Source organism: Mycetomoellerius zeteki, unplaced genomic scaffold, assembly GCF_001594055.1.
Source record: "Mycetomoellerius zeteki isolate Tzet28-1 unplaced genomic scaffold, Tzet1.0 scaffold113, whole genome shotgun sequence".
Classification (NCBI taxonomy): domain Eukaryota; kingdom Metazoa; phylum Arthropoda; class Insecta; order Hymenoptera; family Formicidae; genus Mycetomoellerius; species Mycetomoellerius zeteki.
The window spans coordinates 2,456,472-2,468,950 of record NW_017256051.1 but is presented as its reverse complement, the minus strand read 5'-3'; the positions used below and the strand labels follow the sequence as shown (position 1 = coordinate 2,468,950).

At 32.0% G+C, this 12,479-nt stretch overlaps 2 protein-coding genes across 5 annotated transcripts in view; one reads left to right on the top strand and one right to left on the bottom strand.

Moving 5' to 3' along the window:
* Prps (phosphoribosyl pyrophosphate synthetase) overlaps positions 1-8,135 on the top strand; it is a 10,446-nt gene extending 2,311 nt beyond the window's left edge. Inside the window, exons 2-7 of one of the 4 annotated variants that reach the window (XM_018456231.1) lie at positions 1,223-1,430; positions 2,110-2,293; positions 5,122-5,145; positions 6,385-6,608; positions 6,692-7,025; positions 7,153-8,135. In XM_018456231.1, the coding sequence (XP_018311733.1) occupies positions 1,223-1,430; positions 2,110-2,293; positions 5,122-5,145; positions 6,385-6,608; positions 6,692-7,025; positions 7,153-7,245 (1,067 nt within the window). In that variant the 3' untranslated portion in view covers positions 7,246-8,135. Of the gene's footprint in view, positions 1-1,222; positions 1,431-1,541; positions 1,966-2,109; positions 2,294-3,537; positions 3,601-5,121; positions 5,146-6,384; positions 6,609-6,691; positions 7,026-7,152 lie in introns of those variants that run through there. The other 3 variants (XM_018456222.1, XM_018456247.1, XM_018456239.1) reach the window with 3 other exon arrangements.
* Positions 8,136-8,481: 346 nt separating this feature from the next.
* Positions 8,482-12,471, bottom strand: LOC108727323 (metallophosphoesterase domain-containing protein 1). The gene is made up of 5 exons (XM_018455415.1): positions 12,349-12,471; positions 9,737-9,881; positions 9,368-9,644; positions 8,799-9,025; positions 8,482-8,733 (listed from the first exon to the last, which is right to left on the bottom strand). Exons 1-5 carry the CDS (start codon positions 12,469-12,471, stop codon positions 8,606-8,608), a joined length of 900 nt encoding a protein of 299 aa, XP_018310917.1. The 3' UTR covers positions 8,482-8,605.
* Between the last annotated feature and the right edge of the window lie 8 nt (positions 12,472-12,479).

Below are 12,479 nucleotides of genomic sequence, written 5' to 3'. Positions count from 1 at the left end.
AAACCGAATGCATATTCGTAATCAGCGACCTCAAAAACATAAATATAATTTAAAAAATGAATATGTCATAGGGGCTTTTTTTCACAAATGAATTTAACCTAAAAAAAGAGCGTTAAAATGTTTATAACAAAAAAATACAAATAAAATGGAAAAGTTAGTACATAGAAGTCGAAACTAAGTATTAATGTAGTGAATAATGAAAAAAGAATCATTAATTTCGGTGAAATCTTCGAAATACAGTCTAGAACCCAGACAGCACAGAATAATTTATGATAAATATTTATTAATATCCATTTTTTGAAATGTCATATAGATATTTCATACATATTTTATAAAAAGCTTTATTTGAAATATCATTAAAATATAGACTAAATCCTTTATGTAATATTTATGATAAATATAAATAAATATTTCTAATAAATATTTTTTACTTGGACAATTATAATGTTTCATTAAGTATTTTCATAACATTTATTATAACATTTACAATAAATATTTCATAATATTTATAATAAATGTTTATGATCTGTGCAATCTAAGACCACTAAAATATTTACAATATATTTAAAATAAATCTTATAAGTATTTATAAATATTTTCTAAATATTTTCTAAATATTGTGTGCTGTCTGGGAAAAGAAGAGCCAAAAGGTAATATATATGTTACGCTATGACTCAAAGGGTTAATCAAGCAGGTCACCTATACTTAGTAGAGAATAAAAACAATCCGATAGGTAAACATTTGTAATGTAAGAGAAAGGGAGATAACGCGCATGGTGATTAAGGCCGGAATCCAAATATTTGAGCGATATGTGAACAAAGAAATTTTAGCTTCTTTCGTTTCGATTGGTCAAATTTCAATCTTTAATCTCAATTTTCGATTTGAGTGCGTAGTCTGATACCGGTCTTACGCAAGCAGTTTGGAAGGCGACCATAAACATCTTCGATAAAACCGTTTATCAAAGATGGTTATTTTCCGCGTGAGATGGAGAGAGAGAGAGAGAGAGAGAGAGAGAGAGAGAGAGAGGGAGGCCGAGCGCTACACGGGATAAGCGGGATAAGCGATAACAAAGCTTCGCTCATCGCTGTCCGTTTAGTTTAACGCGCTAATAGCAAGATACCCCTGTGCGGCGTGCGCGTAGGCGGAGCGTGATCGAGCGACGTCACGTCCGGTAGGCGCGCGATCACCGATTGGCCGACCGCCCCGGTGCTTTCTGTTGTAGTGATGCCTGTGTCGCAGCCAGTACGTGCCAAGAGTTTGTTACGCGCAAACTTGGAAAACTCACGCGCGCGAGTCTTGCAGAGCAGAATGCCCAACATCAAGGTCTTCAGCGGGACCTCGCATCCGGATCTCGCCCAGCGGATCGTGGACCGCCTCGGCATCGACATCGGCAAGGTTGTCACGAAGAAATTCAGCAACCTCGAGACATGGTAATGGTCGCTACGCCGCAACCACGCCGTAATCACGTTTTTATTATCACTCACAAGACCACGTGTCATCGCGCGTGGGCTGTGTGATTCCCACACGGCGAACCTCGTCGCACAAACGCCGTCGCGTTTCACGCATTCTGACATTCTCCTTCTGGCCTGCCGTTCGATACTCGGGCGTTATTCCTCCTCCGCAGTGCTCCGTAGTGCTCCGCAATGCTCCGCAATGCTCCGCAATGCGCGGGATAACAACGCTCCGCGTTACCTGTCTCTTCTCTGTTCCCTCGTGGCCGACCTCGCTTCATCTCGCACTCCGACTTCTAAACCGTTTTTCTAACTCGATGGACGCATGCCGCGTGCGTCGATCCGCGCCACGACGTTTCTCGAAACGAATGCAACGCGCGGAGCAGCGTGCACTCGTGAGATTTGCTCTTTCTGAGCTCGCAAAATGCCACTCACTGCAGAGATCGCGTCGATGCCGCAGATGATAATAAATGAGAAAAATCTCGCCGTTCTTTTCCATGGGCCACATTAAGCAGTACGCATCGATATTCTGCAGATATTAATTCGGACTTTTAGTTTGTACTTTCTAGTTATTAAAAAAAGAATCTAACCGAGAATCTCGCTCACATTCTACTGTTCTTATAAGATTACAGGAAATAACGCAAGATTTAATGTTTAGCGTGGAGATAGGAGAATCCGTCCGTGGGGAAGATGTGTACATCGTGCAAAGTGGAAGCGGCGAGGTGAACGATAATCTTATGGAACTTCTGATCATGATCAATGCTTGTAAAATTGCTTCTGCATCCCGAGTAACAGCGGTGATACCTTGTTTTCCTTATGCGAGACAGGACAAAAAAGATAAGGTAGGCGAAACAAATAGAATAATCGCTCCGTTATTTACTCCTATATATTTGTATTCTGTAAGTAGTAATTTAATTAGTCTTTATGTAAGCTGGTTATTTTAATTTTATATATTTGGTATTAAGTACAAGTATATATATTCTATCAAATTAATATTCTGTTTAGTGTCATGTTGAAATATTATTTGCAATATCTTAATTGGACATGTTACATGCTCCTGTAAAGCAGCTCTTTAAGGCTAATGCTTACTTTCATTGAGATTGCATCAGCAACATAACACTAAACAACTTTATGATATAATATATGGGATAATTTATTGATATAAATAGTAAATATGTGATACATAGTATATACAATATTTACATGCATTTACAGTAGAAAATTTATATAAAAATTTTTATTTTATTGAAAATACTATCAATAATTGTATTTTTATTATACCTATACTTTTTCATAAAATGATAAGTATATTTTGCATCTTATTAAACACAATATACATAGTTGAAGAGCAGTCCTGTTTTATATCTCAAAATATATACTATATTGCTTATGATGTATAGCTACAATATACTTAAAGCACTCTATTAATTGAGATCTAGATAACTTACATAATCATTGCAGCGTACATATTTGTATATATGTACATCAACAAACTGTATATGTATCATAACTAATGATTCTTCTCTCTTTTCAATTACTACTAATGTATGTTTGAGAATTAACATAATTAAAATCTATTCTGAATAAATAGATACTTGTAAATATTAATCTTTCCTCTTATATAATGCTTCATCGGCATGGCTTTCAAAAAACATGAAGTAATATATATATATATATATATTTACTGATTTTTCAAACAGGATTTAGGCGTGTCTCGTGGACATATGTACTTAATAACAATTAGAATTTTATATGATCATGTAATATGATCTGATGAAATCTTTCCAATTGTTGTGATTTACTAATTTGATCGAGAAGCACGTTTTTTTTTAAATCTTATTTAAGTTCTTCTTTCACATCAGTAGCAAATTTTGTTAAATTACAAACTGAGTATTTTTTTTCTAAGAATATTCGTTCACTTTATCACAATGTATGATACAGATACAACTATATACTTTATTTATATTGTAATGTTATGTTTATTTCTTAATATTAGCTTAAAGTTTTGAAAGTTAAAACAACAAGCATGATAACGGAGGAAACGTTATCTTGAAGAAACTCTATATTTCTTTAATGTACTTCACAGGGCGGTGATGGTGGAGACTCTAAAAATCAGATTGTCATGAAGTCGAACGAGTGGAAATTCAGGGTAACTTGCGGCGGTCCTTTTATCTGTTCTATTAATTCTTTCATAGCTTTGCAACAGACCAATGGAGTAATATCATTTCTGGAACGCAAAACTTGATCTCATCGTCATACGAAATACGCTTGTATTCTGTCGGCTTTATGTTACTGGGCTGCATCAGATAATACATTTAGATTACAGGATCTTCACCATTCGCTGATTATTGCAAATTTTTTTATATCTACGTCTTTTACTGTTAGGCAAAATCACAATTAATGAGAATTTTAATTTCTAATGGTAGCTGAAATTATATTGGCTGGTAATTTCCATTTATGACTTTATGACAAATATTAAAGGACTGTGTGTGTATATATATATATATGTGTGTTATATATGTATAATATATATTTGTATATATGAAATAGGAATAGAGAGATACTTTTTATATAAATGATATATGACTTAAAAATTTAACCGTAAATATTCAAAATATATGATATAAAAAGTACATTTTTTTAAATATCATATTATGTGAAGCAAATGGTGAAACTAGCACATAATTGAAGTATGTATACATGGGAAATATATTATTAATTATATAGGGATAAGATAATTAAAATATGCAAGCAATGCATGAATTATAAATGAAACTTGTAATTTTTTACTTGTAAAACTCATATATAACTATAAGTGAATTATATTATTTATATTATAAGTGAATTATATTCTATTTAAATTGATTTAAATCTTGTAAAAAGTCGAGCATGAATTAAGCTCTACAAGTTTCGTTATTCAATCAGGTTTATTCACTAGTTATATTAAAGCTTTATTTTGAACACTCATTGCTTTTAGTATCAATACATGCGTATTATCTTGAAATACAGATAAGATTACAGATAATTATAATATCACATTATATGCATAGAATTATGATTTTCATATTACATTTTATCATTTGACGTAATTGGGATGTTTGTAACGAAACAAATAGTAAATATTTTAGAATTTTAAGCACTGCAAATGCATGTTATTTATAATGAAGTAAGGTTATCAGAAGTTGGATAACCTAAACGATTGTTGCGAAACTCGTGCTAGATTTCTCCAAGGGAGGTCTTTTGCATATTTTCGTTGCCACGGCAATAATACATTAACCAATTTCTGATATACTTTATTTTATTAATTTTTTCATTAAATATTTTCTTACTATATTCTGAATAATATTTCTTACATTTTTTATTATTTTATATTTATTTTAAAAGTTTACGGGTACTAATATTTATTTACTAATTGCATTTTTATATGTTCATGTACAACAAAAATGAGCGCCTTTTAATATTAATTAAGGACTATATGTGAAAATAATATATAAGATTAAAAATTCTGTATCACCTTCTTAAATAGTTATCAATCATATCGCGTTTGTCTTTTATATCTTTAGATTATTGAAAATGAAAAGATATCAGAAAAAATTATTATTAACTATAATATTTGCTAGGAAAAAGTTATTATATTTGTTTAAGTTTCTGACTAGTTGGGTATTTTCAGGATATTCCGCCTGACCTGTCTACAGTGAGTATAATAACAACGAGATTGTCGAGTGCAGCGTTTGTAATGATAACTCGATGAACCATTCGAGAGATTTGTAATATTATTTTTGAATTCAGACAAGAATTTTCTTTGTAGGACTAACCAAACTTATAATATCGTTGCCATACAAGCACAAGTGGTATCCCCATGAATGAATGAATGAATGAGACATTTGGTTAAAGCATATTGATATCCGAATGAGAGGGCAAAATATTAATATAATAGCAGTACGTTGTTGGCAATTAGTATAGTGGGGTACGCACATGTATATGTTTCATTGGGTACTAATTGAAGCTTAAATCAGTGTTATTGTCCAAGTGTACTAATCAAATATTGCCTATCCTATTAATGCTTAAATAGCATAGGAATGTCAATGTGTTATCTTGGTGATAACTCGTTTTGTCGATACAATAATTGTTGATAGTACATACTATAAAACTATTATTAATAGCTTTTATAAACCTTATATACTCATTACACAAGTTTTACTAAAAATATTCCATCCATTTTTACACAATGCATCTCTCCATATCAAAGACAATGTACTAATACAGATATATTTTAATTTGCAAACTATAAATTCTTTTTTATATGTAATTTTAGAAATGATATAAATTAGAAATGCAGAACCGCGATATTGATATATTTGTTTTTTAGAGTATATCTTCGCATTTATGAACTTATTTATATAAATATTACATATCTGTTACCAACGTTTGCCCTCTTGTTCATCTCAAATTATCCTTTGCTACATAAGGGCAAAGGACTGAGATGCATTGTGTTCTGTTTTGCGTTCACAATGTTAAATATTTTGCTTTACTTATGATAATTGTTGAGAGTCTAACTGGGGTGCATTTGCAACGTTGTTTTCCCTGTATTTTATGAATATATCTATACCTACTGAAGAATAATATTTTAGTACATAGTCATTATATTCATATTTTGTCCCCTCTTTTTTGGCAATCGTCTCCGATATTTGATAAATTATATTGTATCTTCCAAAAGCCGATACAGGCAGCCGCGATATAAATTAACATATTTTTTTAAATTTTTATTTAGTTTAAAAGGTAACTGGTTTTTTTCTATTTCTCGGATGTTTTCATGCTTTTAAGGGACTTTTTAATAGCAATTTCTTTAAATTACAGGATATTTCCAGTTGCAAATGGACTTGAAGGACTCATACAAATTCTCAAAACTAATCTATCGAAATGTATTTTACAGAGCCGTGCGCCAATCTCCGCAAAACTAGTAGCAAATATGCTTTCTGTGGCGGGTGCTGATCACATTATCACAATGGACTTGCATGCTAGTCAAATACAAGGATTTTTCGACATCCCAGTAGATAATTTATTTGCCGAACCTGCTGTCCTCAAATGGATTAAAGAGAACATTGTTGAATGGCGAAATAGTATCATTGTTTCTCCTGACGCTGGTGGTGCCAAAAGGTGAATATTTAATTAAAAAAAAAGAAAATAATTTTAGTCGAAGAAATACATTGATCGTCTTTTACTTAATTTTTACTTTACAGAGTCACATCTATCGCAGACCGATTAAATGTCGAATTTGCGCTCATACATAAAGAAAGGAAGAAAGCGAATGAAGTCGCCAGTATGGTATTGGTTGGTGATGTTAAAGACAGAGTTGCTATCCTTGTAGACGATATGGCTGACACTTGCGGTACCATCTGCCACGCAGCAGAAAAGTTGTTGGAAGCTGGTGCCACAAAAGTTTATGCGATACTTACACATGGCATCTTCAGTGGGCCAGCAATTAGTAGAATTAACAATGCTTGCTTCGAGGCTGTGGTAGTGACCAATACTATTCCTCAAGATGGTCACATGAAAGATTGCCCAAAGATTCAGGTAAATATATATTTAGTATATATATTTCTTACATTAGAGAAACTGACATGAAATGCTTATCGCGATAATGGTGATGTTATACAGATTTAATCGTGACACAGAGGACTGATTATCTTTTATCTTTTAGTGTATTGATGTCTCGATGATGTTTGCCGAAGCAGTAAGGCGGACACATAATGGCGAATCTGTATCGTACCTGTTTTCAAACGTACCATATTAGATGTAACTCTTCCGTAATTTACTTTAAACTATGTAAGAAGAACATATTCTTTTTACATTTGTTTATTGTTATTGTTAGTTAAAAACTACTTCGTTTACCTGCTAGTTAGGTTTATATTCTGTGTGTCCTCTAATTCCAAATTAAAATGATACTATTTTTTCATGAATTTCTAATAGCAAATACATGTTTAATCGATATGAAAATTACGAACTTTTAGAAGAGCAGAGATTTAGATATATAAGAGGTTTTTTTTAACTTGATGGTTCTTTGAATTTTTCCAAACAGTAAAAGAGATGTATGATACTTAAGAATTTTGTTGCAATCAAAGAGAGTTGCAATTTGAGCTCATATAACTTATGACATAGTATTCTTTTTATCAGTCTCAATTTAACACAAAATGGTCAATCTGTTGTAGTAATTTTTAATGGATTGAAATATTTGTAAACTATGATTAAAATGTGTCTTCAATGCACATAATGGTCATGTAATGATTTGCTAGGGAAAACATAATCAAATGAACCAACTTTAGATCTGCGATATATAAATATATATAAATTTTTCATACATCAATGTAAGAAATAGCTTAAATTTTCGTAGTTTAGTTAAAACGTGTCCAACGCGTTGCGATCATGATATACACGATAGGTAAATGGCACTTATCGTGTTTTTAATGCAAGCATAACAATTTAGGATAATAATTTATTAAAATCAAGATAATTTGTGTAACGTTCGATAAAGATACAAACTCTGACTTTATTCACTAAAATAGCCTTCGATAAATTATGCGAATTTAGCTTGACACGACTATGGTGACGATTGCAAATTTTTTCTTGCTTAATAAGAAAGTGCCATTTGTTATTCGAATGGATATTACAATAAATGTATAAAAAGTATAAGTGAATTTTTTTACTGGTAATAATTGCATAAAGCATACAAGTATCCCCCAAAATTCCATATTTTTAATAACATGTTCTTCCACTAATTCTATTTTAACAAGAATAATGGAATGTCAAGTATTTCTTATTATAAAAATAGATGAAAATTCTATATATATGAAAATAGATGAGAAAATTTTATATTTGTTAAAAGAAATATGGGCAATATAATTTATTTAGGAAAGAGATTACAAATTGGATTATATTTTATTCATTATTATTGACATTACAAATCACGTGAGAAAAAGAAATGCTAGTTAATACTTATACAATAAAAATGCTTACACATACTTGATTTAAAAATTAAGGCAAGAGATTACTATCTAATTTTATACGTCAATCACGTATTGATTTTTCTTAAGCTCGTGAGAAAGATCTTTCTGAAGTAGCATGATAAATTCATTTATGTTATCTCATTTAAAGATTTATGATTTTTTTATACCAGGAGGTAGTGTTATATCAAATACTATCGGTGGATTACTTGGCAAATAATTTATATCACATGTTGATGCATTAATATATATTATCTTGCCATCTGAAGATATGCCATATCCTGTAAAATTATACATAAGATGGTAAGATATTTCCTATATTAATACAATTATATATTCATCATACCTTCGTGTATATGACCAAATACATGGTATTTGGGCTTTACGCGATTTTGCACTGTCGACAATAATTCGACGCATCCAGCTCGTACTCCAGTACAGCACAGGTCTCCGTGACCTACAGGAGGAGTATGCGTTACGAGGATATCTGTGTCAGATGGAATCATTTCCCACTTTGAGAGGCATGCTTCTCCACGTGGCACATTAAATGCCCACTTACAAAACTCTGGTTGCCTAAAGTTTCAACGAAATGTCCCTCAGAAATAAGAATCTCTTATACCTGAAATTATTTTCTACAAATATTTCGCATAGTGTGTTCAAAAAAGACATGCATTTACTTTTTTATAATCGTAATGGTTAAATCTAATCTTAAGGAACACATCAAATAAATTTTATGCATTATTGAGTTCTAGAGTATTCAAATATAAAATATAGAAATGCTCTTGTAAAAATACAAACTTAGTATTTTCTCTCTCTCTCAATTTCAATTTCTACAAATCTTTAATTAAATATATACATTATATGTTCACTTTTATTCACCAAGTTATTTAATACAATTGATATGATAATGCTTACCATGGAGTACCATATATCTTAATCCCATTCACTATAATCTCAGAATCTTCAAGATATGTACAGTTTGTCAAATAATCTTTAACATTAGTAGTTTTAATAGCTTCTGCAAGAGTATCCTTAGACATACCCAAGGTAGGTATGTCATCAAGTATACTGGTTCCTGTATGTTTCTGATGATCTCCACTGGTGTGCACAGAAAAGGGATGCGTGAATGTAGGATCAAAACTAAGTTCATGGTTCCCAGCTATAACTATTTTGTGTTTGTGTGGTAAATTACCTAGAATTAGGATATGACTTTCAACATCTGTATTTCTTGTCAACATACAAACATTATAGTGTGTACAATACACACGGTAATTTATTGTTTACCTATCCAATTATTAAATTCTATGACCTCTTGCAAGCTACCACATTTCGTAAAATCCCCGGCGTGAATGAAGACGTCTCCCGCGGGCACGTCAAACTTTATGAACGGAGTGAGCGAGTGCGTGTCGCTCATACATACTACGCGCAACTAAAAATGGAAAATCACTATTAAGCCTGTGATTAATGAGCTCACATTGACAACCGAAGAAATTGAAAATTTAAATTCTGCCTTCTCCTCTCAAATATATAATTAACGATAGAACGTATAGAACAAGTGAAGGTGACTTTTAAAGTTTTTGAGTATTCAGGGCTAATGCTATCCTACAATACATGAATGGTATTTCCAGAGGAATGGAGGGGTTAACATATCTTTACTATTATATAAAAGCTTGGTGAGATCAGTTGTTGATTATGGCATTATGATCTTTTATCCTCATGAGTCTAGTCTTAGACTTAGTTTGGAGAGAGCACAATTTAGGGACATTAGAATGGCGTTGGGTTACAGAAACACACTCTACTCCTAATAATGTTATAATAGCCGAGGCTAAAGTTGTGTTGTTGAGAGACAGAGGTGGATTATTGGCCAGAAATCTCTTAAATAAACTTGCCATTTATGGACAGGGACAAATTTATGACAAGCTGGATTCGCTAATAGATCTGGAGAATTATCATATTTTTCGATATCCGCGTACTAAGAAGAATATTATAGTGGAAGTTTGGGAAACTATTAGACATATTCATGATCGTTTAGGAACGGCACGTGGATTTGAAATTTTCGACGCTAATTATGAGGCAATGACTAGAAAAATTTTGGTAGATTGTGAAATTGGATATCGTCGCAAGTCTGAAGAGTTGGATGACGGCGAATTTGTTAATAGCATCATAGAAAAATTTGGACTTTTTGGAAGCCCTACGATTATTTTCTACATTGATGGCTTTAGATCAGATGGATCATTTTCAACAGGTGCTGGAGTTGTTGTTGAGAACAGAGATATTGCCTACAGTATTAGTTTGCCTAAAGAATGTTCTTCCTTTACTGCTGAGGCATTTGCTATCAAGACTGTGTTAGATATTATCTACAATGCAACGTTTTTTATTGAAAAAGATATTATTATATTTTCGGACTGTCAGGCTGTGATTTTTGCAATTGAAAACAATCATATAAGTGTTTATAAGAATATGTATATAATAGAAATTAGAGAGAAAGTTTTCTATGCGTATAATAGACTAGGTAAAAATATAGTAATAGTTTGGACTCCAGCTCATGTTGGAGTAGCAGGAAATGAAATGGCTGACGAATTGGCTAAGGAAGGCTCTTCTGAGATTGCTTGTGATGATATTATGGTGCCTCTTTTAGATTTCAGATGCGTATTTAGATAATCGATGTGGAGTAATACGCAAACTACTATAATACAGGATGCTAGATTTAAGGGTTCTTTTTATTTTGAAAATTTTTATAGTAAGGATTTGATTCAATCATGGTTTGCGAGTTTTAATGAGGATAGAGCGTTTGTGACTTTTGTTAATAGACTTAGATCAAATCATTACAATCTTATTGAGTCACTGGCTAGAAAGGATTATATTGATAGCTCTAGATGTGACTGTGGATATCAAGTTGAAGATGTTGATCATGTTATATGGCAGTGTCAAATACAACAAATATGACAATGAAAGGATTCGACTTGATGAGCTCAGGAATAGAAACATTATAGACAAGAATAGTATTTTTATGTGGATTAGGAGAGGTAGATGGGCAGCGATTAGATCTGTATTTAACTTTTTTAGAAGTATAGGCAGAGTTATGTAGGTTTAAAAAAAAATTTACTATAAAATATACATATTTGATAATTTAATTTAAACTGTAACGCAATGTCAGTCTATTATTTTGAATTATTTGTAAGATTGTAGATTTTTTAAAAAATAAGATGTGATCACTTTTACATCAGTCAAATGATGCTAATTTTACATATGGACCACACACATCAAATAATAGGAAATACAAAAATAACCGATATGTTTTACTGGATACTGTAATCTGACCGAATACTCCGACAATTTATGTAATGTTATTTGTGTTTACATTGAAAATGACCCGATTAGCGTCGAAACGTTTGTATGAATATTAAATAGTTTATATTTTAATTGGGGGGGGGGGCTCGTAGCCCTTCTTTTATTTATTGATTTATTCTTATTGAGCCATATTTTTAATTTAGATCTTGTTGATATTTTGTGAAGTTACATAAACATAAATGAAGACGCATCAGATATCAAAATTTTTTACGAAATTTGCGAAGTGCCACAACGCAAATTAAAAATTGCGCAGAAATGCGGTTTACAGCTTTCGAAAGAGTAAATCTTTACCTTCAATTTGTAGGGCTATTTGAAGGGCTTGTAGCCCTTCTTTAATTTATTGAAAAAAAAATTTCTTGTTCTTGATCTAAGTTTTATGGTTATTTGTGGTCTAAGGAACATGTGTGCCATACAATCTGAAAGGACAGATTGAAGGCATTCTTCTATCGTCATCCGACGATATACGGCAAAAAAAAAGACTTTTAAGGTTAACATAAACATATTTCTTCGTACAGATTGGAATTGTCAAAAATCATTGAACATACTTTGTCGCTTGGTGCTTCGGTCGTCGGCAATTTAGCATTTATTTTTACAACTTTCTGATGCTGAAATAACTCATGCCAGGCTGCCGTAGGATCAGCTGTCAATGGATGAATCGCTATCTTCATGCTGAACC

Bases quoted from the DNA above. Each gene is read 5' to 3' on its own strand.
- LOC108727323 (XM_018455415.1), bottom strand. From the start codon at position 12,471: ATGAAGATAGCGATTCATCCATTGACAGCTGATCCTACGGCAGCCTGG. The intron at 9,882-12,348 runs GTATGTTCAATG...TTCCATTTTTAG, and splicing joins CCGAAGCACCAAGCGACAAA to TTGCGCGTAGTATGTATGAG. The intron at 9,645-9,736 runs GTAAACAATAAA...TCCTAATTCTAG, and splicing joins AGAATTTAATAATTGGATAG to GTAATTTACCACACAAACAC.